This window comes from Camellia sinensis, chromosome 1 (assembly GCF_055761805.1).
Source record: "Camellia sinensis isolate YWXY chromosome 1, ASM5576180v1, whole genome shotgun sequence".
NCBI classification, from domain to species: Eukaryota; Viridiplantae; Streptophyta; class Magnoliopsida; order Ericales; family Theaceae; genus Camellia; species Camellia sinensis.
The window spans coordinates 223,277,827-223,300,614 of NC_138961.1; the positions used below are offsets into that span (position 1 = coordinate 223,277,827).

Consider the following 22,788-nt stretch of genomic DNA (forward strand, 5'->3'; position numbering starts at 1 on the left):
ACTATGGAAAGGAGCATTCTGATATATAATTGAGCTAAATTTCTAATGCAGGAACTAGTTAGGCCATGTTGTGATGGAAAATATTGAAAAGTTAGTCTGTTTTATATAAATAATTTCATAGAATAATTGGACTCATCACAAATGGTGCTCTAAAGCAAAAAGATATAGAATGTGTAGTTTTGATCATACAATTAATTTTAAAAATCTTAATTTAATGTTAAAAACCACACATGAACTTGCAGACATATAGTTCTAATTAAATATGATATATAAGCTTTGTCTTGCAAATAAATTATTAATGTGGAGCCCAAGTGATAATCATGTTTATTTGTCGTAAGTAAGACTAAAATTATATGACAAAGAAAGGTTGAGAATATGACTAAACTAATGATGTGATTAGGAAGGGAAAAAAAAAAGGTTTAGTCAATAATGGCTCCTCACATTTCAGTTGAAGACACTTGAGAAGAGAGAACAATTTTGGTGACACAAACAGAATTTTGAATAAGGTTTGACCAAGATGCTTTTGTGTCTTTTTTTTACAAAGCAAGAAAGCAAGAAAACAATATACGTTTGTTTTCTTTTCTTGATCATGTTTTGGGTGACACAGAGGCTCTAACAAATGTTCCTAAAAAAAATTAAAAATGCTTAGTATTACATTTGTTCAAATTGTGATTGTGTTTGCTGACCACCCTCTAATCATTTCTTTATCATCATCTAGAGAGCTAACCTTCATTAATTAATCCAATAGTATTAAAGTCAAATCAATCAATCTCTCTCTCTCTCTCTCTCTCTCTCTCTCTCTCTCACACACACACACACACACCCCAAAACAAATATTCTCTCCCTAACCATTGATGTTTTTTTTTCCCCCAAAACATCCATACTTACATGAACGTTAATGTAAACTAGTTACCCACCCAAAAATATGTAAACCAGTTGTTTGGGTAGTAAAACAGACCAAGTTACTCAAGCTTACATTTATGTTTCACTTGTTAAACACTTATTTAAAATTGAAAACAAGTTAAGTTGGGACATATTTTAAACTTTTTTCTTCTTTTGAATTTGGATCGATAAGTTTATATGAATTATAGAATTGTATAAAAATTAGTTGTTAGAGCTCGGTTAGTAATCATCTTGATTGAAACTTGTTTGGGATTGACTAGAAAGATAAATACACTAAACTTGAACATGTTTTTAAATCTCGTTAATTTTTCTAAGTAATCTCAAACAATTCATTACTCTTCTTGTTTAAACCAATAAATTATGTCTCATTGTTTGAAAGAATGTTTAACCTTAAAATGTTTTGCCCATACTTCCACAGTCTCAATTAAAGTTAACTCAAGTATTAGAGATACTTTTCTGACATAAAAACTTCACTTTAAACCTATTCCTCCCTTTTAATATTGTCAAGATCAAGAAATTATTGACCAGTCCTACGTCAAATCCATATTATATCTCAACTTGATAATTATTGATTTATATAATAAAATTTGTTATATTTATGTTAGTATTTTAAGAGATAATAGAAGTAAGAATAAAATAAAAGGCAGATAATAACAAAACAGATTGTTCAATCAATCTGGTTTAGAACTGGAATCAATCTAGTTTAGAATAGATTGTTCAATCAATCTGATAATAACAAAACAGATGATAAACCAAACCTCTCTGTGGTTTTCTCTCTGTATTCCTTTCTCTGTAGAACCTTTAACAGTTAACACTGTGTCAATCAATCTAACCACATCTCTAGTTTTAGAACTGGAACAAAACAAAATAATAATAATAATAGATTAGACTCTAAAAGATTAGAAGTTTAGAACTGGAACCAAAAAAAAAAAAACAGTTAAGATTCAGAAGAAGAGAAGAAGAAGAAGAATGAGAGAAAGAGAAAGAGAGGTACCTCAGTAACTCAGTTACAGTCAGTGAGTGTAATAGACTGTAGATCGATCAATCTAACCATCTATTTCGTTTTAGAAATGGAACAAAAAAAAAAAAAAACAAATTAGACTCAGATCAGAAGAAGAGAAGAAGAGGAAAGTAGAGAGAGGGAGAGAGAGAGAGAGAGAGAGAGAGAGAGAGAGAAAGAGATACCTTAGTCAGTAAGTAGTGTAGATCGATCGTCGACGCCGTGTAGGTGATCGCCGACGCCGTGTAGATCGTCCGACGATGGGTAGGGTAGAGAGAGAGAGAGAGAGAGAGAATGAGAATGGCTGTATTCGAAAATTAGGGCAAATGGAGGATGGATGCATATCAGAAAGGAAAAGAGGGGAAAATGAGGCATATATCAGCCGAAAATAAATAAATAAAGAGCCAATGGTGGTCGGGTCGGGTCTGGTGGCTAAAATGGCGGATTACCCGCCACCCGACCCGAACCGGAAAAATGCCGTAAATCAGGCCCGCATCCGCCCGCCACGTGGCACGCATCCCTCCGTTGGGGGTCGGGTCGGGTGTGGCGGGTCGGTGGATCCGCTGCACAGCCCTACTAGTCACACCTAACCAAGTAATTTTATCTCAGAAATCACTCACAAAAATATCCCAACTAGTATTGAATCCGGTGCTTAATCACACCTAACCCAAGTGATTTTATCTCAAAAAAATCACTCACAAAAACTCTACCTTTTTACAAGAATAATATGAATAAGGGATAGAAAATCCTTTTACAATTTCGTTCAAACTCTCAACAAATTTTCTCACAGAAAATATATAACTCAATGAAGCATAATACAATATTTGAGAATATTTCAATATAACAGATTTTTGTCTTCCTAACATCTTGATTTTTCTTCACACAAAACACTTCTATATATATCCAAAATTATATCTGTTGGAGGAGAGACGCTCCTCATGCTAAGTTCGACCCCTTTGACACGCAAAGCAATGGGCCAATTTCTCATTTCAAAATTTGTAGGATGAGGATTTGAATTGAGAGTCAAACATCGCTTTCAATGAACAGTAATTTCAATATTTTCAAAATGTCTGCCGTAAAATCAAATGGTGTATGGTGACTTTTCTAATAAAATATTTGAATGCACAGTGACTTTTTTTATTAAAATATTTAAATGAATAGTAAAATCTCTTTAAATAATATTTATATTAGATGTAAAAATATATACCCTATCTAAAAGCTTTGTGCCCTATCTAAAATCTTTGTAGCTATTTTAGAGATTTTAGATACATAAAAATAACCCACCACCCTATGTGGGTATATCAAATTTGTCAAAAGTGTTAAACAGATTTTATGCACAGTAATTTTCATGAATTCCAAACATGCACAGTAAATATTTTGTATCAAATAATGTAAAATATGTGTATTGAAAAATCACAATTTATCCCTAAATATTTCAGATATCATCAAAATTAAACCACATGATTAATAGGATTGATAGACGAGCTGAGGATGAGGACGACGGTGGCGATGGGAAAAGTAGGAAGCTAAAGGGTGTTAAATATAGTAAGTATATATTATGTCTGTGATTTGTAAAGTCTATAACCATACTCACCATGATATAAGTATAGTAAAAGGGAAGGCGGTGAGGCGATTGGGACAGGGGTGGCGGCCAATAGTAGATAGGATATGGGAGTGTTGGAGAAGATGAAGAAGATATGTTAGGGTTTTTCAAAAATTGATGGTGTGAAATAAGAAAAAAAATTAAATAATTAAAATAATATGTGGTGTAAAGGTCTTATTTGGAAATAAATTATTTTAATAATTTTTAATTTTTTACAAAAAAATATACAAAAAATAAAAAAATAATAATACAATAATTTATAATAATATTTGAACTTTTTAACTAAAAATAAAAATGGTCAAACGAGACCTTGTGGAGTAAGAGTTTGTCTCGTGTGGATTTAGAATTACCCTTTTAAACGTCAAAATGAGTAAGAGTTTGTCTCGTGTGGATTTAGAATTATCCTTTTAAAAGTCAAAATGAGTAAGAGTTTGTCTCGTGTGGATTTAGAATTATCCTTTTTAAAAGTCAAAATGAGTGCCTTTCTCAAGTCATTGCCTAACCAAGCTAACTTTGGAAAGTGGATTGGACCTTCCCCTGTTCTATGGGCCCATTATTACCTATTTTAAAGATTTATTAGATTTATGCATGAATTATTTATTGAATAAAAATTAAATTAAATTAATAGCTATAATTATAATTATAATTATAATTTTTTTTCATTTTTTATCTTAAAAAATGCGCATTATTATTACAATCGAACTAATCCATTTTTATGAATATGAAAACAATAAAATTATATTATTATAAATGATTGAATCAATGTGATATTTTCAAAAAAATACAATCAAGTGTAAGTTTTTAAAAATAACTTTAAATTAATAATAAACTCTATTAAAATTAATAATTAAAATCTAACTTTTCAATAAATTTATAACTATTTTTATAAAAATACTACTAATTTTTTTTTATTTTTAAATAAACTACTTGACAAAATTAAAAATAAACCAAATGGCTCATCTAAGTGGAACTAGAGATGGCCAAGCATGAATTACAGGCCTAGTTTGCTTCTTTTTTTTTCTTTTTCTTTTTTCCAATAGATATAAGAATAATTACATTTTAAGAAATAGTTACATCATTAAACAAATTTATCAAGTCAAGCCCAACAGCCACTACTAATCCTATACAATTTTCATAATGAGAGAGAAATAAATCAATCCCCATATATATATATATATATATTTATAAGACTGGATATGATTAGATTATTGATAGGATTGTTATATTATAAAATTAGATAGGAAGAATATCATGGGATAATAGACGGAGAAATAATTAAATATAATTATTTTTGACAATTGAATATATATATATATTTTTTTTTGAAATCAAATCATCTTATTTTTGTAATTTTTTTATATTATTATTAAAATTATTTAAAATTTTAGTACCATATAAAGCAAGCAATGGATTAATAATTTTCCATTATCCCCTTATCCTGCAATAAGAAAAATATTTGCGAAATGTATTTACAATTCTATCCATAACAATATGATAAAATATGTTTTAGTTTTAATTTATTATTCACTTAATGATAATAGACGCCAATTTCTATAAGACATTATTGTGTGAATGAATTTATAAATATAAATGCGTGCGTCACTATGTTGCACCGCTCCTTGCCTATATATAGAGAGGATAGGGAACATCCATCCACATCGGAGGCCCACCATCACCAACAGACAAAAAGATGGAAGCAGCCAAACAACAAACACACACCCATTTCATCCTGGTACACGGTCTTTGCCATGGAGCTTGGTGTTGGTACAAGCTCAAACCACTGTTGGAGTCTCATGGCCACAAGGTCACTGCCCTCGACCTCTCGGCATCCGGTATCAACATGAAGAAGATAGAAGAGATTCGCACTTTTTATGACTATACGGTGCCGTTGATGGAGGTCATGGAATCGCTTCCTCTGGGCGAAAAGGTGGTTCTCGTTGGGCACAGTCTTGGTGGCTTGAACTTAGCTCTTGCCATGGACAAGTTCCCCCAGAAAATCTCCACTGCTGTCTTCCTCACTGCTTTCATGCCCGATACTGTGCACAAACCCTCGTTTGTTATCGAACAGGTACAGATTATATAGAAATTGATCGCAGAATTAGATATAAAAATAGTCATACAATTACAAGGCTCAGCCACAAATGCTAGAAACGTCTAAATCACTCATACACCATACGCGTATTTGTGGCCTTTTGTTTTCTACTTCGCACTTCATTTATTGGGTTATTTATTTGGTACAATTTTTTCTAAGTTAATAATAATTAATAATCAAAATGTAAAAATTAAAATTTCTCATTTTCATGTTTTCTAGTAATAAGTTGTTTTTAAATTGAGAAAAATTCACATTAGTGAATAATGATTTTTTTTTTTTAATTGAAATAATGATAAGTTCATATTATTAATTGATCAAAGTATTGTTAATGCTAGAATAATATTTAATATTAATGAAGCGACTAAGATTCGATAACGCTGTATTTGGTTGAAGGATTTGGAAATGATTTGGAAAGGAAAAGGAAAAGGGTGTGTAAACTAGATAAAATATAGATATATTTTATTCATATTTTACCTACCTTTTCATTTTTCCTTTCTAAATATCACAAGCAAACACAGCGTAAAGATAATTTTTTTTTTTCCTCTTATTCTAGCTTTTTATGTTTCAAGTATTTTGTTAATTTATTTCAAAGGTAAGTTACGTTCAAAATTAAATAGAAAATGACATATTGATAGTCACTTAATATATAAATATTTTATTATATATAATTCACATTACCAAACTCAAACTCTAATACAAGAGTAATTTTAGGCAATATGAAAGAAATATCATCTTAATGTGTGTTATTTTTTTGTGTGTAATTCAAAGATGAATAATTTTCATGAAACTTTTTATGATGTGCCTAGCATTATTCTTAATATAATAATATTTTTTGATAACATAATATTTTCTGTCTAATTTAAAATAAAATTTAACATTATGAGTAAATTTGAAAAAAAATAAAAAATATATAAAAGTTCAAAACAAGAAAAAAAAAAATCAAAGACAAAGTGAAAAAATAGTCAAATTTATTCATAATGGTTTACACAATAGATAAGGAAGCAGAGATAATGGTTGGTTTGTTAGGACTAACAAATCAATGGCTTAACCCAAGACTTCTAGTGCCCTTGGTAAATATTTGGGGGTTAAGATCTCAGGTTTTAAGTTTAAAATTTTTTGGGTTAACCTTTTGAGTGTAGTACAGTTGATTAGAAGGTTAGTCTCTAGTTGTTGTTACCGCAGCACTTGGCATGGGTTCAATACTTCCCGCTGCGCGAGTCCTGACTTAAACAGAATTTATCTCACTACAAGAAATACACATTTGGCGACTAAATTTTTAGTCGCCAAAAGTGATTTTTTAGTCGCCAAAAGTCGGGTTTTAGGTTTTCCCGACTAAATTTTTTAGTCGCCATGTTTGTCGCTGGAAAACTGTCGCGGAAGGTATGGGCAACTAACCCACTTTTAGTCGCCAAAAACAAACTCTGTAGCGACTAAAATTTTCGTCGCCAAAGCTCATTTATATTTTCTAAATTTTACATTTGGTGACTAAAGTTTTAGTCGCCAATAGTGAATTTTTTTTTTTTAATTTATACATAAATTTTGAACCTGCTGCTCGTAGGGTTTCGAACCTGAGACATCCCACCACCACATTCCAAACCTTTTGCCAAACCCTCCCTCCACTATGCCACTACAACATCACATTAATATATATGCAATATATATTATTTATATAGTATATTAACCGCTATTAATACAAAATAATATTTATAAATATAATTTTTTTAATTCAATATAATTTATGTAAAAAATAAATTATTTACTAAAAAGAATTTAGGCCACTTTTGGCGACTAAAACCATTATTTAGTCGCCATTTCTATTATTTTGGGCTACTAATTATTTTTTTGTCGCTAAAAAAAGAAGTTCCAATTAAAAATCAGCAGAAACCTATTTTTAGTCGCCAAAAGGGGACGTTTTTGGCGACTAAACTGAAATTTAGTCGCCAATACTCAGTTTTTAGCTACTAATTTTTTTTTATAGCCAAAAAGCTTCACTTTCAGCGACCAATCTGTTTTTAGTCGGCAAAACACCTACAATCGGCGACCAATCTGCTTTTTAGTCGCCAAAACCATCACTTTTGGCTACTAAATTATTTTAGTCGCCAAAAACCGTCACTTTTAGCTACTAAACAACCTTTAGTCGCTAAAACCCCTACATTCGGCGACTAAACTGCCTTTTAGTCGCTAAAACCATTGTATTCGGCGACTAAAGTCTTTCAGTAGGCAAAAGTGTTCAATTTTGGCGACTAATTCCATTTTAGTCGCCATTTCTACTACTTTCAGGGACGAAAAATGAAATTTTGGTCGCCAAAAACGCTTTTTCTTGTAGTGTCTTGAGAGGTCAGGGAAAATTTTTAGGTTATAGTCTCTGACTCAGAACAAACAATAGGACAACTTGATGATCTCTGTAAGAGGCACTGCTTTAGACCTGCGGAAGAGAAGAAGGATTTTCTTGTAACAAATATGTATATATATATATATATATATCAATGGCCCACTTGCAAGTTCAAGCTACAATACACGCCATGTTAAAAACGAGGCAATCGTTAGTTGAGTAAATAGCCAATTAGTGGGATGTAAAAAAAAATAAGGGAAAGATATATTTAAAATATGAATTATTCTCTTTAATTTGAAAAATTATAAATATATAATTATAAAAAAAATTATTTAACAAAATTAATTAAAAAATAAAATTCATATTCATATATAATAATAAAATTATTTGAATTATTAATTGAAATACATTTTTAACATCATTAAAAATTATTAATTAACTTGATAATTTATTAATAAAAATGATCATTTGTTATGAAATTAGAAATTTCAGGAGGCAGGAAATAAGTTTTAGAACCTTATGGGGCAATTCATATTTTAAATAAACTTCAAAAAATAAATATCAATTATATTGAAACTTTTATAAATTTGACTTTTAATGTAATAAAATTTATCATTAATAGATAAATATTTTCTCTCACTTTTATTGAAATAATATTTTCTCTGTATTGTTGTTGGAAGAAATATATCTAGTGTTTTAATTTGATTGTTATTAATTTAAATAGTAAGATTAAAATATTTTCTCTCACTTTTATGGAAATAATATTTTCTCTATATTGTTGTTGGAAGAAATATATCTAGTGTTTTAATTTGATTGTTATTAATTTAAATAGTAAGATTAATGCGGATCTATCTCGTAGTAGGTCTCTTTGCATTTTATGAGCAAAGCTTGCAGGCTTTTCTCCCAATTCGCGCGCTTTAAGAGGTCGTAGCCCAAAGTGGTGCAGTATTATCCAATAGTTTTAAATAATTAAAGATATTAAAATATTGTTTGCCTTCAATCTTTAATTATTATTATTATTAGTTTGGCACGTCTTACTAATTTGTTAATCATTGGTTGGCGGCGGAAAGCAATGTAAGAAAAATTAAGCGGCAAGGTTAGATATGATAAAAGAAATATTATGAAAAATTTTATAAAATTTTAAGAAATAATCAATTTTTATGAAATTTTAAAAAATAATATAATGTAGTAGGTAACAAAATAAAAAAAGTGGTTTACCTTAAGATAAATTAGCATATCATCTATACTATGCACAAGATAAAATAATATATTATTTAATAAAAATATGATAATTATATTTATTTTTTTATATTATATAAAATAAAAATTAAATGGAAGCTAACCAATCAAGATTTTCTTAATTGTTTAAAATTAAGAAAATCAAAAAATTAGTATGAGATATTGATCATAAGGATTCTCACTAAAAATTTCATTTTGCTTATACAGATGGGAGCATAAGATTCACTTTATGTAAGTGAAACAATTCACTTTTTCTTTCTTTTTTTAATGTGGGATTGTAAAATAAAAGGTAAATGAAAACTAGTCAACGGGAATTAGAGAGACATAATTTATGTTGGTGAATTTAGCATACTCGATCATTTTGTAAACTCATATGCATATTAAAAAAATAAAAAAAAATCAAATTCATTCTAAAGTCATGTTCATGTGATTTCAATGTATTTATCGTTAATAAAAAAATATGATCTATTTATAAAATTATATATATTATTTATTTTTAAAAATTAAATATAATAAAATTACGTGATTATAAATGATAGTCTCGCTTAAAATAAATCAAATTTTAATTTGTTCAGAATGTTATTAATAAAAATTGAAAATAAATCAAAGTCAATCAACTGACATCTTCTCTTCTCCGACATGTGCTTTGTTATATTGTCATCCATGTGGTCATAATCGTAGAATTAACTTGCATCATTACATTTGGAGCAAAATATTGTTTTAAAAATATAATTAATTGGATCCAATTGGGGGAGATGGGTGACAGCCTCCAAATTTTGAAACTCTTTTATTATAATAATAATAATAACAACATTAATTATTAAAAAAAACTTTAAATTATGTAAGTTGGCCTCCTATTAAAGAGGCACATTTTCAACGTGTAGTTTGGTGAACCATCAACCTAAACTATGATAAAAGCTTCCAACCTAAACTATCAACATAAACAATTCACTCTATTCTAACCTAAATAATTCATTTTTTCTTTCTTTTTTCGATGTTGGATTTTCAAATAAAAGTTCGCCAACAGAGATCTTCTTAATTATTTAAAATTAAGAAAATTAAGAAAATTAGTATGAGATATTGAAACTCTCACAAGGCTCCTCACTAAATGGGATGGGAGTATAAGATTCTTCTTATATGAGTAAAACAACTCATTTTTTTTTTCTCTTTTTTTTCGATGTGGTATATATTATCAAATAAAAGTAATTATTTAAAATTAAAAAAATAAAGAAAATTAGAATGAGGGTTTGGAGCTCCTAGAAGGCTTCTTACTAAAAAGTTTATTTTCCTTATATATATATATATATAGATGTGTTTTAATTTTGAAGTTTTAGTTTGTAAATAGTATAGACGTATAAGTTTTGTCTTATAGTATGATTGATAGATTGTAACTTAGTGTATGTGATTACATAACATAAAACCACAAACTAATTTAAGGATAAAGAATCTTTATGAAACTTTGATGATATTTCTTTCTTGAAACATAATATTACTCAAAATTAAGATAGTTCATGTTAAAAAATACTGTCCCAAAACAATCACAATAATTTGAAAATTTTAAGATACAAAAGCTTGAAACAAAATCTAATAATTGTAAATACTTTTAAAAATATATATTTCTAGATAGAGAATCTTGTGTCATGTATTAAATTCTACATTTATCGTAGATTTTTTTAATCTAATTTTGTATAAGATATGAGTCAGGACACATTCACAAGAATAATGTTATACTTAAAATATTTTTGTGTACAAAATTTAATATATCATGTTTTGTATCAGCACATTATTAATATAGAAGTGTTTTAAAAAGTTGGTAAAAAGTTAATTTTTTAGTTTTTTTAATTTATTTTATTTTTTCGTAAGTAAATTATGTGAGATGTAATGTGACGTAAAATGAATAAAAAGTTAAAAATTGACTTTTTACTAGCTTCTCAAAAAACACCATAATAGCATGTATGTCTATCCGTAATGTCAGTGGTCACTTATTTGTATCCAATTATTTTTTTCTCACTAAAAAAAGGAGAAATTACATTGACATGTGTCAGTGAAAAATTATTTATAAACAAATAAAAGATATTACAAATATTATAATTTTTTTCATCTAAAACCACTTTTTTTATTAATTTATAATTTTTTTCATCTAACACCACTGTAAGGTAGTTTCTCAAAAAACTACCCCTCTCAAACGAAAACTTTTTGAGTTGTTTTTTTTTTTTTTTCCTGATGAATAAGAAACTTTCATAGATTGAAGTTCAAAAACTTTTTGAGTTGTCTGTTTCTTTGTTAATTTTCTTCTTGCTACAGAGCCTTAAGGGGAGAACCCCAGAATCATGGTTGGACACAAAGTTTGAATCTTATGGTACTCCTGAAATGCCCCTAACATCAATACTCTTTGGCCCCAAAATTCTGGCATCCAAACTCTACCAACTATGCCCCATCCAAGTAAGCCATCCTTCCCCCCCCCCCCCCCCCACACTCTCCCGCTCTCTCTCTCTCTCTCTCACTCAAAATTAAACATAGAGAAAAAAAATATTATCATATGATTTCAATGTTCGAATCCATATTTAATTTTTGTGTTTCTAAACATACTACAAGTTAATATGCTATTTTTATAGGATTTCACACTAGCAACAATATTAGTGAGGCCAGGGTCACTATTTTTAGAAGATTTGGCACATGCAAATAACTTCTCAAATGAAGGTTACGGATCGGTTACGCGAATTTTTGTTGTGTGCAATGAAGATTACACAATACCAGAGAAATACCAACGGTGGATGATCGAAAACAGCGGAGGAGTGAAAGAGGTGAAGGAGATCAAGGGTGCAGATCATATGGCAATGCTTTCAAAGCCTCGAGAACTCTGTTGCTGTCTCTTAGAGATTGCTAATAAGCACACTTAAAAATATGATATGGCAAATAAAGCAACCTTAAAAAGACTTTTATGTGCTATGTTTTGCTTGTAACATGATATTTTTTCCCCTTTAATTTGTGATAATAAAATTATTGTTGTTGCGTTGGTTGTGATTGTTTTCAAACTTTCTACATAAATGTATCTTTTTTTCCTTTTTGTTTCTTTTTTTTTTTTTCAATTTAACATGTAAGTCGTGTTTAAATCATCCATTTGAGTAAAATTTAAAAAGACAGAGATAAAATAATTACGAGGGCAAAATTTATTTTACCCCCCTTATGATTTTGCTTCGAAATATTTTATCCTTTTATAGTTTTTAATACAAGAAAAGAACCCTTATGATTTTGAGCTAAAGTGCAAATCTAACTCAGGGAAAAATTAGTTAAATACACCTATGATATATTCTCTCTTCTCTAATATATATAATTTTCTATCTTAATCATATATTTAACAAATAAAATCATAGTAAACTTGTGATAACCCAACCTGTATTATGCTTAATTATGCATGTGATTATGTGTTTGATATGAATTTGCAAGTTTAAGTATGTGAGCTATGTGATTTTGGAATTATATCTGTCGAATGTAGGAATATCTGTTATAATTACAACTTTGAACTGAAATTGAAAGCCTTAAAGGTGCCAGAAGCCAAAACCAACTTCATATCTTGTTTAGCATGATTTTTAGAGCTTATGGTGAAATTTTGTAAAATTACGATTCGTAACGTTTAATTAGCCTAATTTATATATATCTGACTTTTTGAGTTCTTCATTGTTAAGTGATTTGCTGAAGAATGAGTTAGAGAGAGGGGAAGAGGAGAAGTTAGGATTTTGGAAGATATTCAAGAGGCAAACCCTAGATTTGAGATAAGGTATGGTAATCTACTTGAAATCTTTGTATATATCTCATCTTTTACTTGAAATTAAGAGGAAATTGGGAATTTTGAGCTAGGGTTTTGAATTGTGTAATGGCTTGAAATAAAATCAAGAAAGCACTTCAACCTTGTGTGACTTGAGCTCAATCTTGTGAATAATTCATGAAATAAACTCTAGATGGTTCATACAACCAAGGTTTGTTGAAAGATCATCTATGTGTATATATATTTTTTGAACTTGATCAGAAGGTTTTATATATGTATAGAAAAAGATAAGACTTTGATTTTTACATTGAAGCAAGATTGATGTGTTTGAATTGAAATTATACTTGAATCATGTTAGTATAACAAGTTTTTGAGTGAGTTTTGCATGAATTTGGGATTGAAATTGAGTTTGGGAACTTGGCTTCAAAACTCCAGTTTTGAAATGCCTGGAACTGCCCAGGCTGCTCGTACGGCTGCGAGCTCCGCACGAGCGGAGCATAGACCAAATCAAAGGAAACCATTCTTCCCGCTTGAGCGGCTACCACCTCTATACGAGCAGAACCTAATCGCTCGAGCGGTTGGACCAACCGCACGAGCGGCCAATAAGGGAGAAAAATTCTGCTTTCTCGTGTTAACCTCTCCAGCCTCCCGAACGCATTCCCGATCTTATTTAAACCCTCTGGGATATGAAATGATGGTTAGAAACCCATTAAAAAAGGTTGTGAACTATTAAAAGAAAAGTGTATGACATTAAACGAATTTTTTATCGAATGTGTATGCGACATGTTTTGTGTAAGTCATGTGCCGGAGGCAACACCACAAGACCAAGCAGATTGTGAGTAATAGTATTGTAAAGATATGTTCTTAATTGATTATTTTGATCTGGGTACGGTGACTTATTCTGATATTGTATTTTCACAAAAATAAACAAGTTTTATGAACGTTAGATGACATGTGCAATATGGACCTAAGGTCATTCCGTTTATGCTATGATGTGCTTCAGCCTGAAGCTGTTTTGATATATGATTGGGCCCGAGGCCATTTTGATATATGTTGGGCCTAAGGCCATTCTGCTATATGTTGGGCCCGAGGCTGTTTTGATATATGATTGGGCCCGAGACCGTTCTGTTATATGTTGGGCCTGAGTCCATTCCATAATATGTTGGGCCTAAGGCCGTTCTGTAAGTATGATTATGGATAATGTTGTGAAGGATGTAATTGTGGAAGAGCATTGTGTTAACATAACATGCTTTTTTTTTAAATCAAGATTATTTATTTGATTCTCTTTACTTTATTACTATTATTCATTGAGCGTTCCTCACCTCCTATGTTGTATGTGTGTAAGTGATTAGCATGGAGGTCAACCTTAGATTCTGCCTCATTAGTTATTTTTGTCAACCTGTTTGGTCGAGTCTTCAAGATGAAGCTTTTGGTTTTTGACTCACATTCTGTTATGACTTTTAGTTCATTTTGCTTATGATCTTGGGATATGTAAACCATATGCATGGAATTCTTATTGGTACATAAGTTTCTGCATGGTCATGCAAATATGTGAATGTGTTATGTTGTGAGCTGTATAATTTTGATCATGTTGGCATGGCTCAATGGACTTCTTCATTTGCATTATGTTTCCGTTTATGACGCCACTATTATAATTATTCTGCATGTTTGTTTGAGGCCTAAGGTAATCAAGTGATTACTTGTCGGTTATGATCCAAACTTTTGGAGGCACATTTGGGTTGTGACAAAACTAAGCACCTAATTTATTACCATAAAATTATTTTAATTTTAACCCAATTTCTTATTTAATAATATTTTAAACTAAACATAAAATTACCATAAATTAAACCATAAGATTAAGGGAAATTTTTATTAAGATCCATGATATTAAGATTTTATAAGATAAATGACATACGATATTTTCATAGTAGTTAGGTTCCTCAACATTTTCACAAAAAAAATTCAATTTAGAGAAATTTCGCCTGACTCAAATAAATTTCAGTCCCGACATAGAGAAATTTCAATTTTCTTAGCGAAATTTCTTTGAACTCAGAGAAATTTCAATTTTGACTGAGAAATACCAGATAAATTTCTCTGGTATGATCACAGAGAAATTTCATCAAGGGACCGTAGCTAATAAAAAAATGGTAAATTACACTTACACCCCTAAGGTTTGGGTTTAATACATATCATCCCTTAATGTTTGGGAAATTACACTGACCCTATATCATTATAATTATTTAAACAAAATTAACATTGGTATCAAAAAAATATTTTTTTTTACTTCTTCTATTCTTTTTTTTTTCTTTCTTTTGCTTTATTTTTATTTTTTTCTAATATAATTTTCTCTGTTTTTCTACCAGGAGTTGTTGCCTTTTATATAAGTAAAGGGGATTTATGAAATGAGATTATTAACCATAGCGATGAGAATGCAATTTTTATAAGATGTAATCGGATCAAATCTCAGAAGGTGTCAGTATAATTTACCCTAAAAAATATTTTGCACAATGTATAATCATATTCACCATGATATAAGTATAATAAAGAGGAAGGCGGCGAGACAACTAGGACAAGGGTGGCGGCAACTAGTAGATAGGATATGGGAGTGATGGAGAAGATGAAGATATTTTGGGGTTTTCCAAAAACTGATGCAGTGAAATAAGAAAAAAAATATATATTTAAAATAATATATGATGTAAAGGTCTCGTTTGAAAACATGCTATTTTAATAATTTTTTAACTTTTTACAAATAAAATATACAAAAAAATAAAAAGAGTGATATACAACTTATAATAAACAACTTAATACAAATGAAAGTTACAACTTAATGCAACTTACCTTTTTGATTAAAACTGAAAGTTATCAAATGAAACCTAAAAAACTAATGTGTAGTAAGAGTTTGTGTGGTTAGGGGTGTAAAAATGACCTAAGGCCCGTGGACGGCCTAAAGCTCGCACGAGGCTCGAGGTAGGCCCTGCCCATTTCGGCCCAGTTAGGCACAAGCCTGAGCCCAATCCAGTACCTTGGGCCTGGGCCTGGGCCTGGGCCTGGGCCTAGGCCCTTCATTTGAGGCCCGACCTATTAGCTTGGTCCGGTCCAAAAAAAATTGGGCGCCCGACCCAGCCCACCTAATGGTCAAATTTCAAAAAATTAAAAAAACAACAACTTGCAATGGTTAAATATTTTAAAAATAAAATAAGATAAATAAAAAAATTGATCTTGCAAAAAATAAAAACAAAAGAAAATAACACAATAGTCAATGTCAATTTCTTGCAATGAATGAATAAAGATATATATATATATATATATATATATTTTAATCTGTTACCCAAAAGACAACCTAAGATGGGAGTGAATTGGGTTTTTACAAATTAAAAAAAATAATCCCCAATAAAAATTACAAACTAATACATCAATCAGAACAGTAGGAAAATTATATAAATATGGCAGTGCAAGCAAGAGCTCTGTTGCTCTATATGTATAGTAAAGTTCAGTGCTTTGTTTTGTCTGACATGGCTCATTCCTTCTTCCCATTCAAGATATGGCCGTTGCAAAGTTAAAATTTGAAAATTAGTCGTTGCAGTTGGTAGAACTAAACTGGAGCACCAGTCGTTCTCTTAAACGTCCGGCAGGTTGTCCGGCCAAAAACCTGTCCAGCCAACCAATATATCTGTCGGCCAGCCAAAAGACTTGTACAGCTGCCAATAATAAATATGAATGAAAAAATAAAATAAAATATTCAAACGGTCATATTACCGTTTACTACAACGGTAATGTATATATATATATATATATATTTTAAATTTACTTTACTCTTTCAAACTACTATAAATATCCTCCCTTTTTAAAATAAATCTCACAAATAATTCTCTCTCTCTCTCTATTAAACTCTCTCAATCTGTCTTAAACTCTCAATCTCTCTCAACTCTCAATAAATTTTGAAGTGTCATCCCTAAATGACAATTGCTGTCACGACCCGAACCCGCCCCTATAGGTTTAGCGTCATAATCGGTCAGTAATCCTTAGATTACCAAAGGCCTCTTAATAGAATAACATATAATTAAAGGCTACGAAAGCAAATATACAAAATATGCATAGTCTATAGAGTCGTGCAAACATACATAGAACAGAAATTTTTGAAAACAAACTTATATTTATATAGAGATGTGACGTCAAAAATGCATGAGTCATACATCATCAGAGCCACATAGACAGAACTTCCAAAACATGTTCAGTTAAACATAAACATCAGAAAGTATAAAAATCCTAAAGACTCAAAACTTGGTCAGATCTCAAAAGGGAACCTCCACTGGAGGCACGACAGCTGGCTGACTCTAAAACTTGCCAGGCAGCAACTTAGGCCTGGTCACGCGCCTGCTCACCTACATACATAATAGAAATAGTTAGCAGACGCCCAGTGAATAATAACAAAGTAAAGGGTTTTAATGAATCATGTCCATCACAGTGTCAGAAATCAGAGTTTATATCATAAACGGATCCTTTTCAAAAACAGTTTTACATTCTTTCTAGAAACAATCAGCAAGTATTTGTGGCACATCCCTTTAGCTATTATGACATATCACATTTTGCATAGTCGGTACCGACAACCATAAGGGTTCATATCTTGCACGCAAGTAGCCATGGTATTGTTACCCCCAGGTGAGGGCCACGTGAATATAGGCCTCAGTATTGTTACCCTCGGGCAAGAGCTACGTAAATATAAACCACGGTATTGTTACCCCCGGGCGAGGGCCACGTGCATATTGACCACGATATTGTTACCCCCAGGCGAGGGCCACGTGAACTAAGTATGCCACAAATACATTTCAGAAAAATGGACATTCATTCATGATTCATAAAATAACATTTCAGAAAACATATCGTATCATATCAGTCAAAAAATACTTAAAATTTAATATAGCTTTACAGAGTTATTACTCACAATTAACAGATAGCTTTAAGGCAAACAAATAGAATGGGCAAATCAGGCGTCTTTTGGCACGTGACCTACACAGTTCCAAAACGAACACGTTCTGAATTACACACCCGGAAACATTAACTTAATTCTTTCTTATCTTGGTGTGTTTCTACTTCTTATCCTCATTATGGTGTCTCAATCTTGGCCTAGGCATGCCTAGTATGCAATCAGGATGCTAAAATGCACTTGAAAATACTTAACAAAATTGCCGAAAACAGGGTCTCGCTCGAGCAGCTTTCTTCGCTCGAGCGGACATGCAAAATGCGAGTGGTCGCTTGAGCACACATTCCTTCACTCGAGCGGTCTGTAACTTTGCAAAAGTGCTAGTTGCTTGATTTTTCCGCTCGATGCTCGTTCGACACTCACTTGAGCATGAGACTCATGCTCTTGCTCGAGCGCAACTTTTGTTACTCGAACGGTCTGTAAAACACGCAAAATTCTAGGAGCATGCATTTTACGCTCGAGCGGACGTTCAAAAATAAAGGTGGTCGCTCGAGCGTAGGATTTGTCGCTCAAGCGTGGAAGCAAAATTGTGGAATTTCTAGAATTGCTTCCAAGCTTCAAATTCAACCCCAAAGTTATAAATTATAGTTTCTTGGGCCAAAAACTTAAGGAAACTCTTGTAAACTTGCAAAACATCATGAAGTAAGAATCATTACTCAAAATCAAGTCCCAAAAGCAAGTGGATTCTTCAAATTTCAAACTTAAATTATGAGTACACACACCATGCATGTACTGACTTGGGTTCAAAATTTCCAAAACATAATCAAATGAGATAAGAGGATGTAAAACATGATGAATTCCTACAACTAAGCTCAATTTATTACATGCATGAGAGAATTTCTTAGAAAACATGCTCCAAATGCAATGAAATGAACATGTATATGCGAATTGATCTTTCTTTCCACTTCTTAAGCTTAATTCTTGCAACTCTTAGCTCAATTCTCTTGAATTCATGTATGAACCGATTCAACTACAAAACTAAAGGTTTGATTTCTTACCTTAGGTGTTCAATTAGGTCTAAGATGCTTAATTCTTTGAGCTAGGAGGTCAAATTTCCAAAGTTCCTTCCAAATGCTAACTTCCTTCCCTTGAGTTTAAACTTCTCTTCACTCTCTCTCTCCTCCTTCACATTTTTGTCTCAAAAATGATGAAGAAAGATGAGTCTAGGTGGTGTGGAGGCCTTATATAGGCTCAACTAATGAACCTTAATTAGTTTGAGTCAAAGATAACTAAGTGGGATTATTTTATTCTAATTTAATTCATTCCAAATCAAATTTCAATTGAATCTACCATAATGTTCTAAAAATTCTAAATAACACGTATATCAAGTCAATTTCTGAATCGGATGCCGATAAGGCCTTCAATTTGTAAACCTAGATGGAAACGGAAACAGATATTTCTACGTTAAACAGATATAAACACAAATAAGGCAACACACATATGCAATTTAATTCAGAATTTCTCTTAATTATTGATTAAGCTTATTTAACCACGAATTAACGTAAATCAGAGGCCGGGGTTGTTACAATTGCAATTGTGCAATAACAAACTTTTATCAGAAGAAGCTAATTTCTCTATCGCATTTGTCAGTCGATAACATTAATTAGTTTAATTAAATTTATTAGCTACTCATTTTTTTTCATTAATTATTTGTACACATATATCAATTATTATTTTTTTACTCAATTTATTCACATATTATTTAAATTAATTGTTAATTCTTATATATTATTTTACTTACATTATTATGAATCCTAATATTCCTAATGTTTATGTCGATGTTGATACATCTACTACACAGCATGAATCTATTGATTCTCCTTCTAATATCCCTCTTTCAATAGTTAGATCATCATCTAGGGATACAACTAGTACTGTTTGGGAACATTTTGAAAAAATATCTATAAATAATCCTTATAGTACAATTACATTTAAGGCAAAATATAAATATTTTGCACATTTACTTAGTGCTGCGTCTGCAGGGGTTACTAGTCATCTAAAAAGACATGTTAACATTTACAAAGTCAACAACCTGATATTAGAAGTCAAATGCAATTAGGGGCTTCATCAACTGGTAATTTGCAAGCATTTTCATATGATCCTATACGTGCATAATGTTCTGTAGTTGATGACATTATTAAAAAGGAACAACCTTTTACTACTAGTGAATGCCTCGATTTTACTGAAATAATTCACGAAAGTTTTGCACCGCAATATCAAAGCTTTTCAAGGAATACTATTAGAAACAGGATTTTAAAGAAATTTGAGAATGTTAAAAGTGAATTATTTGACATCTTTAAAAATTTGAATGGAAGAGTTACATCTGATCTGTGGTCAAATAATAGTTTTTAATATCAATGTATCACGGCACATCTTATTGATAATGATTGAAAATTAAATAAAAGAATTATTTCATTTAAATTAGTTGAACTTCCATACACTGGTTATTCGCTTGGTGTAGCAATAAGAAACGTATTATATGAATGGGTTTTGCAAAATAAAATATTTACAATTAGTTTAGATAATGCAACACATTATAATCAAATTGTAGCTCATTTAAAATTAACTTTACAATTACTTGTTGATGGTGATTTATTACATGTTCGTTGTTGTGCCCATATTTTAAATTTGATTGTTAAAGAAGCTATGCATGTATACGAGACTTTTGTACTTATAATAAAAAATATAGTTGTAACTACTATGTCTTCTACTAATCGAATTTCAGAATATAGAAAAATTTGTCAATGAGAAAATATGTCATTTAAAAAATTAATTTTTGATGCAGATAGTAGGTGGAATTCAACGTATAATATGTTAAAAATAGTTTGTAAACAAAGAAGAGCAATAGATTTATTTTTTGCAACAACATTAATAGGAGTATTGACTCTCACAGAACTTAATTGGCGCCAAGTAGCCTTGTACAAAGATTTTTTTAAAATTTTTTATTCTTCAACAAAATTATATTCTTATATATATATATATATATATATTCCTACTTCACCATTTGTTTTACATATGCTAGCAGAAATAATTAAAGTTTTCATAAAATATATGAGTAATGAATATTATGTAACCATTATTACTTCAATAAAAGTAAAATTTGATAAATATTTTGGTCATTTGCCTCATCTTTTAGGTTTAGCCATAATAATTTATCCTAGGTGTAAAAAAATTGGTTTACAAGAATTTTTTGAACGTATTTTTATTGATCAAACACAGTTTGCCCCTATTATGCAAACATGCAATAGATTATTTGAAGAATACAGGGTAGCTGCATCTGTTGTAACGCCCCAAATTTCTAGCCCAAATGATAATACAACAATCATGGCACTTTCAAGGAAAACCAAACATAAATCTCCAAACTTACATTACATGATACAATAGTTCTTCATACAACAATACATTAATCCAACAACAAGTAAATAAACAAATAAATACCCCCAAGGGGTTTACAAGTTTCCAAGGCTTGAGCCTGGTTACACAAAATGATTATTCAAACCCACACACATACAGCCCTTAGCTTACACATAGAGTCACAACAAAATAAGAGTCTTGTATTCTCAACACACATTTCCTCGCCTCTAGTTAAGCGGCATCACCACATCTTTTCCTACACAAAAATCCCGTAGGGTGAGCATAAAGCCCAGTACGAAATCCTTAACAAAGTATATACATTATATACAAGTCCCAAGAGGTGAAATGCACATGCCATGCTATGCCCTTTTAAAAGAAAATCACATCTTCATCTTTGAAAACCATCATCCTCAATGATGTCATGCAATTTCAATTCTTCAAAACTTAATAATTCATTTCAAGAGCGGTAAATACAACTCTTGTAATCCCTAGATTGGTGTCTGCAAGTAGACTATGCAAGTACTACCAATTTGTCATTTTTACCAACATTGACTAGAAGGCTCGACACCTATAATCTATCATTTTTACCAGTATTAAGTACAAGGCTCGACACCTATTCAATTTCATCTACACCACCTGTCAAGACTTACCACCATATTTATCCCAAAACTAATTCATGGAAACTTGTTTCTCAACATTCTTTTCTCAATGTAAGTTTTCAAATCAACTTTCAAAGTTTAATGTAATCAAATGAATTGATATGCCAATAATACAAGATGAATATAAATACTTTTATTCCAATTCATCATTCAAGGAATAACACAATTCTCTCTTCTCAAGTATCCTCAACAATTAGTCATTTCAAGACTATTTCAACGTTTTGAACAATAATTTCCAAAATGAACAACAATTCTCATATTCCATGAAATTCATCATTTATCTTGAAATTCATCATTAATATAAATAAAAATAAGAAATTTTCCAAACATCCATTTATCTTGACACACAAAATAAATATAACAATATCATTCATGGATTTTTAGTCTCTTTAAAAAAAATCCCCAAATTCTAGGTTTTCTCACCAAAACTATACAACTCAAATCTTTTGAAATAAAACTTTTCAAAATCATCTTTTCTTCAATCAACGAAGATCAAAACCCATAAAATCATTTTAACAAAACAAGAGACAAACCCACTTTCAAAATCGCTCAACTTCTTGAATTAATATCAATTTTCAAAGCTATCGAAGGATGATTTTGAAAATCATCTAGATCTTGCAAAAATATATATATATAACTCTAAGAAAATCCCTACTTCAAGTTTTGAAGAAAAAATGAGATGAAACCTCCAAAATCAACGGTGTCGAAACTCGATCTTCACCGCACACAACAAAGCCCTCGAGAAGTTAACCATCTTTGATGAAGAACATATGGCAGAATTCTAATGGATCTTGAGAAATCAAGGTTTTGATCCAATTTGGTGTAGGGAAATATAGAGAGAAGGGAGAGGAAATGTTTT

The 22,788-nt window shown here is 30.7% G+C and overlaps 1 protein-coding gene across 1 annotated transcript; it reads left to right on the forward strand.

The window, feature by feature from the left end:
* Window positions 1-5,004: 5,004 nt before the first annotated feature.
* On the forward strand, window positions 5,005-12,204 carry LOC114314836 (salicylic acid-binding protein 2-like). The gene is made up of 3 exons (XM_082896487.1): window positions 5,005-5,574; window positions 11,474-11,611; window positions 11,785-12,204. The coding sequence occupies exons 1-3, from the start codon at window positions 5,197-5,199 to the stop codon at window positions 12,067-12,069; spliced, it is 801 nt and encodes a 266-aa protein (XP_082752613.1). The 5' UTR covers window positions 5,005-5,196; the 3' UTR covers window positions 12,070-12,204.
* Window positions 12,205-22,788: the final 10,584 nt, after the last annotated feature.

Excerpts from the sequence above, each read along its gene's own strand:
- LOC114314836 (XM_082896487.1), top strand. The coding sequence starts at position 5,197 with ATGGAAGCAGCCAAACAACAAACACACACCCATTTCATCCTGGTACAC. Across the intron at positions 5,575-11,473 it reads CCTCGTTTGTTATCGAACAG|AGCCTTAAGGGGAGAACCCC; the intron begins GTACAGATTATA and ends TTCTTGCTACAG. Across the intron at positions 11,612-11,784 it reads ACCAACTATGCCCCATCCAA|GATTTCACACTAGCAACAAT; the intron begins GTAAGCCATCCT and ends CTATTTTTATAG.